The following is a 14,344-nucleotide window of genomic DNA, read 5'->3' as shown; positions in this document are numbered from 1 at the left end:
TATTTATTTTATTTTTTTTTATTGTTTAATTTTTTTAAATAATATTCCATCTGCAGGATAATTAAAAATGCTACAAATAAAATGTGGATACATATAACATGTAATTAATATCAATCTTTAATTTTCGAAATATTGTTTTTTGTCAAAATACCTTTCGTTTGTGGCATTTTTTGCACACAGATTCTTAAAAAAAATTTCAAGTAACGTCAGATAACATCTCAGCAATGTACATACAAGCATATTCATATAAATATATATGCCTCTGTATAAGTATGTGTGAGAAATTTCATAAAAGCAAACCCATTTGGAACAAAACTCTTATCATAACATTCTTTCCTCCATATCTTTGTATTCCTCGAATAAATCTTGCAACAACTGTAAGTGCTTTCTACAAGGCAACGAAACGTAAGATGCAAACATACAGCGTAAAATTAATAAAGCAAAAATATCGAAAAAAGGCAAATAAACCATAATTAATGAGCCACTATAGATATACCAACGGATAAAATTTTTAGATGCCTAATAAGGACCATAGAAAGATCATAAATTAACCATAAATTATTAACGTATTAATGTTTGAACATATAAGCGTTTTTAATACTTTTCTATGTCGCATAATGCTTCTAGTCTTTTTTTCATGATATGTTCCCCGTCCTCATCATTCTAAGTAGTAAATGTTATAAAAATGTAAATATAAATATACATATAACTAAATATTTCTGGTTGGTATTATTTTGCCCTTTTTCGATGGATAGTATTACAAAGGCGATTTTGCGCTCCGCTTCCCTTCCTTTGTATTATTTGAAGTTCAAGGTAGGTAATAAAAAAAAAAAAATAATCATATATGCATATATTTGCACACATATATATATATATATATATATATATATATATATATATATATATATATATGTGTGTATGTATGTTATGTATGTAAGTATGTATGTGTAAGAGCTTAGTCAATATATATGGAAAAACAAGTAAAGAAAAATAACCTAGTTCATCCTCAACCACAGTTCGCCCATTTCTGAAGTTATCTAATTTTCTTTTAATGACTTTTACTATTTCATGGTAAAATCTGATAATATCAAAAATGATGAAAGGCAAAATTAATTCATTTACTATAAATACCATAATATATTTAGAATTTGTGCTTATTTCCATTGGATTTAATTACTAACAAATATTATTACATTATTTTTATTACTGTTTTCTTGTTTTAGTAATAATGTAATGAATGCACATATGCAAATGTATATGTGTATATTTGTATATACATACTTTTCATATGGGTTCAAGTTCTTGCTATATTCCTTTTTATTATCTGTCAATAAAAAGATTCATTAGCTTGTTTTCTTACTTGTTCGTATACTTTAGAATCTATATTATAAGCTAAATTATTTCACTCAGAAAAAATTCAAAAAAGTGCAAAATAATACAAAAAATTCATATGAAAAGAGGAACAAAACTAAACAGCGCAAATAAATGCGCACTTTTATTCTTTCCACAAACACCCTTTTTTAAGACGTTTTTCCTGAGTTTAAAAGGTTAATGTATAACAGTCATTTTACATATATATACATATATCTATATATATATTTTTAGCCAAAAAAATACAAGAGATTAACAGTAAAGCTGTTTTTATTTTCCTTTTTCTTTAACTCTATATTATTTTTGGTATCTTCTAATTTTTTCTTGCTAGATTGTATTTTATCCATAATATTCTGAAAGGCAGTGAATATACAATGTAATCGATAAAAGATATTTTAGGGGATGAAGAATTTCAAAAAAAAAAAAAAAAAAAAAAAAAAAATGAACACATCAGCAAGAAACATTTACCGATATATCTCTGAAATTAGAGTGAATATTTGACTTAATCTTTCCGTAATTCCATGTGGATATGTCCTGATCATTGAAAAAAAAAATTACAATAAAAATATATCTTTATTTATATTCAAAATGTACCTTGTGTATTTTCAAAAATGTATTAGCATTTATCCTATGTGTATACTTCTTCAAACATATTAGTAGTAATTGCATATGTATACTTGCTCATATTGGAAATGCTCTTCCACACAAGAACAGGGCTTGGCCATTTCGCATATGTAGCAGTATTCGTATTTTACGAGTCCTGTAGCATTTTTCTCCTAAAACATATATACGTATATACAGATATAACGTAATATAAAACACATAATTATGCGTAAACATATACACATATAAGTTTGTACAAATAAGCATACATGTATGTACAACAAGATGCTTTTCTCCCGATAGACACATTTTTCTTTTGAGCCCCACTTACAACATTACTGTGACAGATAAGGGAAAGTTTCACATTTTCGTCTTCTGTTGATTCGTATTCTTTTATAATCGCTTCATTATGTTCGCTACTATTTTCGCTAATTACATTTTGATTACTTTCACTGGAAACGTTTTTAATATTCTTATTAAAATAATCTTTTTGTACAGTCTTATTGGAAGAGGCCTGAATCTCCTTATTAATTTTATTCTGTGTAATCTTATTCCAAACGGAGTGATTATTTTCTTTATTTTTTAATTTCGAATTATCATTTTCTAATATTTCCCTTTTGATATTAAGCATAGGCTTATTAAAAACAGCTTGTTTTATTCTTTCTAATGTAATTAGTACAATTAAAAAAAATAAAATAATAAAAAAATAATAATAAAATAATAAAAAAAAAATAAAAAAAAAATAAAAAAAAAATAAAAAAATAAAAATAAAAAAAATTTATTCTACTGAGCACAAACGTGGGTTTATGTCAATAGGTAAAAAGACATATACTATATTCTAGTAGCGGGTTCATCTTTTCAAATATATCCTTTCTTTTCTTATGGCGCATCTTTTTCTTTTTTTTTGCATATTTCTAGTAAGAAATGAATTGCTCATAAAACTGCAATCCTCACAGGTATATATACAAACATATATATAAAGTAACCAAAAAGAAAAAAAATAAAAATAAATTAAAAATTTAAATGTTAAAACGATATGGACAACATCTCATTCTAAATAATCCTTCATATATACGTTTACATAATTTTTACTGAATACTTATGGACTTAAAGGAAAAACGGCCGCATACAAAAATATAGATTAAAAAGGTGTACTTTGTGTCCATACGGCAATACAACATGTGCATATTATATGTACATTCATATTTTACATATGTCCTTATAACATATTTGCAATATTGCAGCACGAACAGAAGTAATAGGGACACCTTTAAATGTGGTCTATATGAGGACTTAAGAAATAATTCTAACTCGCTAAATTAAAAATGCTGATCCCATATTTTTGTTAAATTATCTTAATTGTTTTATAGTCTACAATATAAAATACATTGTTTAGTGTAGTATTACTTTATATAAAAAACAAAAAAAAAAAAAAAAAAAAGCTTCACGTTTTAATATATATATTAACGTTCTCATTTTAAAATTATGTATATTCATGTACAGGCAATAATTTTCATTAAAAGTTTTTTTTTTTTTTTTTTTTATTTATTGCGAATTATTTATTTTTTTGATGTAACGAATTTCTCACTTTTTTCAATGTAATAATTTTCTTTTTTTTTCTTTTTTATACATTTATTTCTAAATTTTTTTTTTTTCAGTTTTGAACCATTTTTACTTTGTCACATTACCTTATTTATGTGATAAATTACCGTATATTTTGATAGTAAAAAAATTCACTGTTCATACTTGTAAATATGTAGCCATCTTATTTATGTGAGACGCATGTACGAACTGCTAACCAAAACAAGTTTAGTTACATGTTTATGTTGATACAATGTTATATGCCCTTGTGATGCCCACACATTAAAACAGCATATATATAACATACCTACATGCATTCATACATTTGTTATCTGCTGGATAAGGCTGATTTATATCTCGCATATTGATGTACATTTATGTAAAAATGCTCACGTAATAATGCTCACGTAATAATGCTCACGTAAAAATGCTCACGTAATAATGCTCACGTAAAAATGCTCACGTAATAATGCTCACATAATAATGCTCACATAATAATGCTCACATAATAATGCTCACGTAATAATGCTCACGTAATAATGCTCATGGAACAGAAGTTATACATTTAAACTAACTGAATTCTCGTTATTTTTCAAAACAGCGTTTTACGACTGAGCTCCTCTTTATAAATGCGGAGTTTTCCAGTATTCTAAATTTACCTCTAACCGTTTGAATGTTTGCTTTATGGTTCATGTACAATTTTAACTGTTTTTCCTGATTGTATTTTTATAAAAAAAAAAAAAAAAAGAATATAATGATAAGCAACGAACTAGATTATCTAAAGTTCATAATATGTGATGTATTTGGACATACTTGCAGTGAAATAGTAGAACTAATTTTATTATATGGAAATAAATTAACCATTAACGAAATTATTAATTTATCCAATTATGAGTTCAGTATAGTTAGAAATATTTTGTTATATCTGTTGATCCACAATATTTTAGATATTCATATAATTTATGACAAATCAGGGGAATGTAGCCATATTGCCTCCAAATATGGAAAGAGTAACACGACCTTAGGGGAAAAGTACAGCAAGGGCCTTCATTCAAATAAAAAGAAGACGTTAAAAAGAAACGAAGCACAGGTAGAGGAAGCAGGAGTAACTACAGGAGTAACTTCAGAAGTAAACACAGGAGGAAACGCACGAGCAAGCACTAGGGAGGGTCTCAATTTGAACGAAGAGATTATTTTATTACCGGATCACGAAAATTATAAGTACATGAAAGGATGTAAGTGTGCCTTGTGTATTTGCAAAATAAAAAGAGTAGAATATTTTGTTATAATTAAAAATATTTATGTTCTTGTGAGATATGCCTCTATATTTTATTACATCCATCCAACACATATAAAAGAAAAGAATGAAGATAACCTAGAAAATATGAACAGTTTTACATCTTCTAGGTCTTCATCTACTATCAGTTCCAACGTATGTTACAATTTCTTTGTATCGGATGTAATACTTGACGATAGTTTAGCATATTTAGACGATACCAAGAACAGTAGTAATAGTAATAACAGGAGTAGTAGTAATAACAGGAGTAGTAGTAATAACAGGAGTAGTAGTAATAACAGGAGTAGTAGTAATAACAGGAGTAGTAGTAACAACAGGAGTAGTAGTAACAACAGGAGTAGTAGTAACAACAAAAATAGTAGTAACAACAGGAGCAGCACCAACAATAGAAGCAACATCCACAACAAAAATAGTAGTAACAACAGTAGTGGTAACACCTTTGAAGAGAGCCCAGAAAGAAGAGACATAATAAACTTTATCGAAAAGGTACTTCTAATGAGAGTTATTAAAAAAGGTAGAATTACCATGGAAAATTGCTTAAAGAACATCAGACAGGATGATTATGTTGAGGTGTGTAAGAAAGAGATTCCAAATTTTAGCAAAAAAAAATTAAAGTTAATATTTTTTCAATTATTAAAAAAGAAATTTATAAAAAAGTGTAAGTATTTTAATGAACATATTTGCGAAAATAATAAAAGCATAAGTGAAAATAATAAAAGTATATTTGAAAATAAAAATAGCATATGTGAAAATAATATCATATATGACAGTACTATTAATTATTATACTGCAAATACTGATAACTTATCTTGTAATTGCAATAATGACACATCAGACCTTATTAAGAAAAATAAAATAAAAGATGGCTCAAAGAATAAAGATATAAATTTTGGTCATTTAGAACCCTCATATCACTCTAATGAGGTTAGTCTTCACAATATTAACCCTAGGGAAAGCAAAAATAGTGAACCAATTAACATATCAGAGTTTTCAAAGAATAAAAACATTAGTATTGACAATAACATAAACTGCATTAGCGGCATGGAAAGTATTAGCAGTGTGAACAATATTAACCACATGAACGGTATTTCTGTTCATCACAAAATGCAGGAGACAAGCAAAACGAACACTCACAATGTAACAAAAAAGGAGTTAACAAAAAAGAACAAAAATAGCAGCATCATATCGAAAGAAATGATAAACACGATAAGTAATGTTAAAAAAAGAAAAATACATGACAAAAAAGATAATTTTCAAAATGATAATAATTTGAAAAGTTCAGATAATATAGAAGACATACTTTTCAATGTACATAGTGAACAAGAGAAAAATGGGAATAGCAAATATAAGAAAAGGAACCAGCAAAATAGTTTTAGTGATACTATTTTTTGTGGTAATAATAGAAGTAATGATAGTATTGGTGGCATTACTGGAATCAGCGAAAACATCAGCAGTAATAAACATAGTAATCAAGGCGCACAAGAACTACATTATAATGATAAAGAGGATGAGGGGGGAAAAAATGCCATAACAATTTTGCATAAAAAAAGAGAGGCCTCTTGTTACATGGACAACTTTTCATATGATACGAACAAATTTTTAAATAAAGGGAGCATGCAAAATAATCTCTTTGAATATCTTGATAACCCATTCATCTACTTCCAAGCAAATAATGAAGTATTATCTCTTTTATTTCTAAAACAAGAATGTTTTAATTTTATAACAAACTATTTTAACCTGAACGAAATAGGAAAATGTATATTTTTCTTTTTATTAACTAATGTTCAACTTACTTATTGTGCAGAGGACAACACATATAGGGATAATCCTTTTTATTGTTCATTTGAAAATATAGAAAAATATGTAATTGAAAAATTAAAAAAGAAAAAAATATTTATTGATAAAAATACAGTGTTACAAAATTTAAATATACTGATAAAATATCCTGAACAGTTAATAAAAACACAATATAATAACATAATTACATATTCTGTTGATTTCACAAATATTAAAACAATTTATAAAAACAAAATAACATCTAATGTAATAGAAAATATGAATGGTTCAGATGCATTAAGAATATGGAGCTTCCTCATGTCAACACCTGAGCAAAAATTGAATGATGAAGTTATCAGTGAAAATGTATTAATACCTTTGAATGATGTTAGAAAAAAATTATATAATTTATTATATTATGGATATATAAAATGCCATGAGTGTAACAATAGTAACAATAACAAAACTTATATTAAGCATTCCTTGTCCTTTTCAACAAATATTTATTATACAAGTAACAAAATAAGGGAAAACTTATATGCCATAGCTAAAAATATTTACATTAGGAAATTCTACGAAAATAATGAAATTAATAACCTCCATAATAGGTCTAACATGTGTATCAGCGAGAAGGAAAACTACAGAGAAGTGGATATATGCAACAACATAAAACAAGTTAGTACCATCACTGCCACACTGAAGAACGACAGAAATAGTAGTGATGAAAGATTCGTTTACAACGCTAGAAGTATAAACAGAGATAGAAGTATAAACAACGATAGAAGTACAAACAATGATAGAAGCATAAAAAACGATAGAAGCATAAACAACAATAGAAGCAAAAACAGCGATAGAAGTATAAACGATGATAGAAGTATAAACTATGATAGAAGTATAAACAACGATAGAAGTATAAACAACGATAGAAGCATAAACGATGATAGAAATATAAACGATGATAGAAGTATAAACAACGATAGAAGCATAAACGATGATAGAAGTATAAACAACGATAGAAGCATAAACGATGATAGAAGTATAAACATTGATACAAGTGCCAATAATAATAGTAACGTTAATAGAAACACCAACAATAGCAACAACAGTAGCAGTGCCACCAACCTCAACAATATAAACAAAAAGGGCATAACTTTAACATCACGGGAATATGCGGTAGATTACTTAGAAATAAGTTTGATCAATTTAGACAAGCTAATTTTCATTTTTAACATCTGACCTGAGTGCTGCTTCGCAATCCTCGCTACATCTCGAGTCGCCCTTCACACAATGCCTGTAGGTGTGTAATTCAATCTTTTAAATCAACAGAAGAATAGATTTTGTAATCGCCTGAGCTTCAGGGTTAATATTGTTATTCTATCTCTTAATTATTCATATATGTATACGTACATACATATATATATATGTTTTTTTTTTTTTTTTTTTTTTTTTTTTATAATGTGTCTGTCTTATTTTTCATCCTTTTTATTAAAGTAATTTGTTTGGGCGCACGTGTACATATATATACGTGTTTGTCTTTTAATTCGAAAATTTATTATTTTATTTTATTTTATTTTTTTTGTTAACTAGGTTTTTAATATGTACACATATAAATTTATTATTAAAAACTGTTCCAAATTTTTGAAAAGAAATATTAATAATATGAAAAAAGGATAAGTGTACGTATAATTGTATGTATATTTATATGTATTATAACAAAAGTGAACACAAAAAAAAAGGAGTAAAGTAGGCCCATTAAACACCAAAATGTACGCATACGTACATACATACACACACATATATGTATATATATATATATATATATATATATATATACATGAATGCATACCCCCAATTTATATACATACGTGAAAGTACATGCTGGGATACAAACTCAGTATGCGCCTCCTACACTTTTCGATAAATGCAAATAGTTCTGTTAAACATGCCCGATCCTTTCTTTTTCCGTTGAATATCTCCCTTCCTCTCATTCTCTCTAAAATGTGTTTTCTCAATAAGCACCATTTTATGTGTATTGTGACATGTTCCCTGTACAAGGTCGTCAAAATTATCATAATTTAGCTTCGTTTCGTGTTTATAATATTTCTTCTCATTTGATTTTATTTTATATTTTATTTCTTTATGATATTCTAATATGAAATATCCTCCTGATTTTAACATTTTATGGACTAACTTAAAAAAGAGAACTAAACAATCATCCCCATAATTTAACTGTATCCATTTCAAAACAGAAAAACAAATTATTATATCGTACATACATTCTATTTTGTCAAATTTTTCGTCAAAAATGTTAGAGCACAAAAAGTATATATTAAAAGGGAAATAGTATTGGTTTGCTCTATCCTCTGTATTACTCGTTTCGTTAACAAAGCCCAAATTTTTATCAGATAATTTACCCTCATTTTTTTCACATAATTTGCCTGCATTTTTTACAACTCCTGTTCTTATGACTTCATACTTCCTTTCAACTTTTTCATTTGTTTGAACTGTCACGGCACCCCAATCTTTAAGTTCGTTTTTATAATTCCTTAGCTCTCCTACTTGCTTCATATGTTCATATAAAAAGTACAGATCAAGAAAAATATCTTTCTGAATTTGAAAAAGATTTTTATGATTTAAAAAAAATGGTATCATATGCTTTTGACTGTTATATATTAAAACAAATTCAATAAATAATTTTAATAAACCCACGTTCTTATTAATTATGGAATAATCAATATCTATACCATTTACTCTTTTGCACTTGTATTTTAAACTTAACAAAAAGGTAGTAACACCACAATTACAACCAATATCTAAAATATCTTTTCCATTGAATATATCCTTAATTAAATTATTAACATATGTCAATCTGTAATCATCAATATTTTCTTTCTCTTTCTTATTCGTTTGCTCTATTATATAGCAAATCCGTTCATTATTTTTATATTCTTCTTCCTCCTTCCATGATTTTGCGTCTCCCCTATTTATTATCACCTTATTACATACTGTTCTTTTTTTGTATCTTTCGTAAAAATAATTGGGGTAATTGCCATGCAGGCAAATTCTTTTATTTTTCCCGTTTTTCCTATTTCTGCAGTTTTTGCAATTTTTATTTATTATTTCGTCTCCATAAATTGCATCAATTGACTTGATTTCAAAGAGATCTTTTAATTTTGCAATTTCTCTATTTTCACTATTTTTAAAAATGCAGGTCATTGCTCAATTTGCATTCTTCGACATGGACTAAGGTTATTTTTTTTCTTTTCTTTTATGTATTTTTCTTTACCTTTTTTTTTCGTTCTTTTTTTCTTTTTTTATTTTGTTCTTTTTTTCCTTTTTATTTTGTTCTTTTTTTCCATTTTTATTTTGTTCTTTTTTTCCTTTTTTATTTTGTTCTTTTTTTCCTTTTTTATTTTGTTCTTTTTTTCCTTTTTTATTTTGTTCTTTTTTTCCTTTTTTATTTTGTTCTTTTTTTCCTTTTTTATTTTGTTCTTTTTTTCCTTTTTTATTTTGTTCTTTTTTTCCTTTTTTATTTTGTTCTTTTTTTCCTTTTTTATTTTGTTCTTATTTTCCTTTTTTATTTTTCCTTTTCTGTTCATTCAAAATGCTGCATTCTCTGTTTTGTGAAGTTCGCTTATTTCTTTACCTCCAGTTGTCTCATCATAAAATTACGAGTATATAATACAGTTAAAGTTAATAATATAAGAACGCACATAAAACAGTTTTAATTTGTTTATATAAATATATATGTAATACAAAATGTGAGTGCTCATTTTTCAAAACCCTAAATTAAAAATAAATAAGCAATTGTAAGTGTGAGTTTATTTTATTTTTTTTTTTCTTATTTTTTATACAATTTGAAGAATAATAATTCAAAATTTTATGCAATATTCGATAAATTTAAACTTTATTGAATTAATGAGCAATAATGAATTTTCAACATATTCTTAACGATAACTCGAAATACCAAGGAATTGAAAAGCGTATAAATACATTTATAAATAATCATACATATATCCATATATAAACATATGTAAATATACATACATATTTACATAAACATATAGATATATATATGTACGTATATATATGTTTATTTGTATAAATGTAACTTATATGCAAAACCCCAATAATACTTTTTCCTTAGTTTTAAAACATTCACTCTGTTTCTTATATAAATCTTCCAAATGGTATTGAAAAAAAGGTAAAACACTGCAAAACGCGCTGTGAAAAATAAGTCATTAATGGTATACAATAAGGCTGTCCAACGAAATACGTATACATATACAAGTATATATATAAGTATGTTTGTGTGTATGTATGTAAGTATATACATATGCACACATTTATCATACTTGTGTATCATTTCGCGTGTTTCTATGTATTATCCTTACTTTTGCGTGAACACGCATACGATACACAATAACGCTACATATACGAAAACAAAATTTCTTAAAATTTTATTATATGCTTACATTTTTTCGCTCAGGTCAAAGACATTTAAGCACAAAAAAAAAAAGAAATAATAAAAAAAAAAAATTAACTTGAATAAACATCACAACAGCATGATATAACATTCATTACCTGTTGTAGAGCACGACATATTTATTCTTTTATCTAAAAATATCCCTTATTTTTTTTAAAACAAGCATACAATAAATTGAAGAATTATATTATATTATAATATATTAGATTACCATTTTCTTATGCTCTCATCAGTGTTTCACATAGCGTTCAGTACATTCGTTGTTTTGCACTCTTATTAATATTTTAATATTTTATGGTACGTTATATTATGTTTTTTTTTGTTTGTTTTGCGTGTTCGTGTGTGTCTGGGTAAATGATTGCTTCATATTTCTTTTTATAATTAAATTAAGGACATATATCTTTTTAGCTTTTGTTTCTATCCTTAAATATCTTATGGTATCATCTGCTTCTTATTTATTTCTTCATTTATAATTATTTTTTTTTTGTTCTTGTATTTGTTTTTATATTGTTTTTTATTTTTTACTTTGACTTTTCTTTTTTTTTTTTTTCTTTTTTTTTGTTTACTTTGCTTGTTCAGAAAATGTATGTTCAGCATATTTCTCTTATATCTAATAGTAACACTTTTTTACAACAAAAAAAAAGAAAATTTGTTACTATAAATAATTCACTCATAAAATACTTTATGAAAAATACTTTGTGTTACAACATTCGTTTTAATGAACGTCATCAGTTTCGTCAATTAAGTAATTTTTTTCATTTTAAAGAAAATAGAAAAAATATGTACAGCTTTTATACCTCGGATAGAAAAAATATGTTTATGGAGAAACGAAAATATCATACAACTCCTAAGTGCCATTTACAAACTCAGATAATAACAAGTGTAGTTAAAAATAAAAAACAGAATTTTTGTTTAATTAAAAGAAAAAAAAGGAAAGTACATAGTAATTATTTCAAATACGGGATAAACATAAGTAAAGAAAAGATAAACGGTGTATATTTATACCAATTACTTAAATTTTTACAATGTAACAAAATTGAACTAAGAAAATTTATTAAAAGTAACAAAATAAAAATTTATCATGTTTATTTATATAACAAACTTAACAGTCTCAATAGTATAGAACGCAAAAAATATTCTAATATTTATTCTTTTCACTCGAAAGTTGTAAAATGTAATGAAGATAACAACGAAAAGGGGAAAATTCCGAACTGCGGAAATGGGTTAGTTATAGCTGTGAAGGAACAAACACAAGTGAGTGCTGCATCGAATGAACCAACACGACTGAATGACGCAGCGAAGGGATGGAAACATCAATCGTTCGACCAAACAGATGAGCAAAAAAAAATCTACGGAAGTAGCAAATCACATTACACTGTTCTGCAAAACTCCAAACGATATGAAAATAGTCAGGTAAAAAGTGACCCAAGTTCCAAGTTGGAAAAAAAAAAAGAAAAAAGTAGTTACATTAGCGAAGCAGACAATATTATACAACAAAAAGTTTTAGAAGAATCATTGAAAAATATGTATACCATCGATAATGCTAATAACGTCAACTCAAGTAAAAAATACGATCAAAATGTATTTAAAAGGGTGGAGTACAATTCTAAAGATTTTGAGAAACAGATTGATGAAAAGAGCCATGAAAAAGGAGAAATGAATATAAAAAAACATGACCTAATATTAGTAGCACTCTCTGGATGTATTCCTTTTATATGTTTCGGTTTTGTTGACAATTCATTTATGATAATATCAGGTGATTTGTTCGATTCAACGTTTTGTATTTTTTTGGGCTTTAGTACTATGGCCGCGGCGGGTTTAGGAAATTTAACTAGTGATGTTTTAGGTATATTTATTGGAGGATATATTGAAAAAATAATTGCTTATGTAGGGTTTCCTCGAATTAATCTAACAAATAAGCAATTAAAAATGAACAGAACTCGAAGATATTATTATATAGGTAGTGCTATAGGAATCGCTATTGGTTGTTTACTTGGTATGATACCTTTATTATTTATAGATAGTAACAAATTAGAAGAAAAAAAAAATAGAAGAAAAAAAAAAAATACTAGTAAATTCCCGAATATTGATAAAACAATTTTTAATTTTGTGTCAAGCAAATTACCTAGTTATATAAATTCAAATTATGCATTTTTATTTATCCTTGATAAGGCCAACAATAATTTTTATTCATATATTGACAATCAATTAGTTCATTTTCCACTTAGCGATGGTATTATTGGAGAAGTATACAAAAGTAAAAAAACTATTAACTATGAAAGTGGTAGTCTTTTGAAAAACTTTATCCATTTGAATATGCCTATAAATAATCAAGAGCAAAACCAAAAATTCGAAAATGATGATCATCAAAAGAATGCAACTTCCTTGAAAATTAATAAAAATGCAAACTTATTTTTCGAAAAAAAGAGAATCAATGTTCACCAGATTATGGCGGCCCCTGTCTTCAGTCTAAACGTAAGTAAAAAAAGGAGGGAAGCTACCAAAAAAAAAAAAAAAAAAAATTCAACGAAAAAACTGATGGAAAAAAAATTAGAGAAAACATTTCGAGAGAACAGTTAAATTTAAAATTAAGAGAAAAGTGACCAAACGTTACAAAACCAGAAAATACACACAGACAGTATATCCTCTTTTAACTCCTTCTCATTTGTCTCTTTTTAGGAAACCATAATCGGTGTTGTCGTAGTAATAAATGCGACGAATAAAATTTCTTTCAATGATAAAGATGCTAACTTTTTGAACATGTTCTGCTCGCACATCTCGCAGGAGATAGAAGACCAAAAAGGCCTTGATGTGTCATTGAAGTAATAAATTAAGAGGGAACAAATGAAAAAAGGAAAAAAAAAAAAAAATAAAAATAATAAAAATAAATAAAGTACATAAACAAAACAAATGACGTTAAAAAGAACATATTTGTGCCTAAAAGCTACTACAAAAATGCAGTTCAAAAACTTATTTTCATAACAATTTTACAAAAATAATAAAAAAAAATTGTTTTTTTTTTTTTTTAATTTGTTTTTCAGGTTATGCAAAAAAACAGTATATGACTAAAAAAAAAAAAAAAAAAAAAAAAAAAGAGCCAGGACGGTTAGACGATTTGCTTAAATGTTCAAACATGGTGAATTGTATTATTATTTATCTTTATTTATATACTTAATTTGCTTCCTCGTCTTTGTGATATTCTTTTTTTTTTTTTTTTTTTTTTCATGTTT

The 14,344-nt window shown here is 26.3% G+C and overlaps 4 protein-coding genes across 4 annotated transcripts; 2 read left to right on the top strand and 2 right to left on the bottom strand.

The window, feature by feature from the left end:
• Window positions 1-321: 321 nt before the first annotated feature.
• Window positions 322-2,828, bottom strand: PmUG01_09054900 (conserved Plasmodium protein, unknown function; the record flags this gene model as incomplete). Its single annotated transcript, XM_029005263.1, has 11 exons — window positions 322-388; window positions 602-663; window positions 762-790; window positions 996-1,078; window positions 1,282-1,324; window positions 1,494-1,534; window positions 1,663-1,724; window positions 1,840-1,905; window positions 2,049-2,147; window positions 2,306-2,637; window positions 2,807-2,828. The coding sequence occupies 11 exons, from the start codon at window positions 2,826-2,828 to the stop codon at window positions 322-324; spliced, it is 906 nt and encodes a 301-aa protein (XP_028861869.1).
• Window positions 2,829-4,309: 1,481 nt separating this feature from the next.
• PmUG01_09054800 (conserved Plasmodium protein, unknown function) lies at window positions 4,310-7,864 on the top strand (the record flags this gene model as incomplete). The annotated part of the gene is made up of 1 exon (XM_029005262.1): window positions 4,310-7,864. One exon carries the CDS (start codon window positions 4,310-4,312, stop codon window positions 7,862-7,864), a length of 3,555 nt encoding a protein of 1,184 aa, XP_028861868.1.
• A 669-nt stretch (window positions 7,865-8,533) lies between these two features.
• PmUG01_09054700 (bicoid-interacting protein BIN3, putative) lies at window positions 8,534-9,844 on the bottom strand (the record flags this gene model as incomplete). Its single annotated transcript, XM_029005261.1, has 1 exon — window positions 8,534-9,844. One exon carries the CDS (start codon window positions 9,842-9,844, stop codon window positions 8,534-8,536), a length of 1,311 nt encoding a protein of 436 aa, XP_028861867.1.
• Window positions 9,845-11,696: 1,852 nt separating this feature from the next.
• Window positions 11,697-14,183, top strand: PmUG01_09054600 (conserved protein, unknown function; the record flags this gene model as incomplete). The annotated part of the gene is made up of 3 exons (XM_029005260.1): window positions 11,697-13,589; window positions 13,794-13,936; window positions 14,156-14,183. The coding sequence occupies 3 exons, from the start codon at window positions 11,697-11,699 to the stop codon at window positions 14,181-14,183; spliced, it is 2,064 nt and encodes a 687-aa protein (XP_028861866.1).
• Window positions 14,184-14,344: the final 161 nt, after the last annotated feature.

This window comes from Plasmodium malariae (genome assembly GCF_900090045.1).
Source record: "Plasmodium malariae genome assembly, chromosome: 9".
Lineage (NCBI taxonomy): Eukaryota > Apicomplexa > Aconoidasida > Haemosporida > Plasmodiidae > Plasmodium > Plasmodium malariae.
The sequence above is the reverse complement of the archived record's forward strand: the minus strand, read 5'-3'. Positions and strand labels throughout refer to the sequence as shown.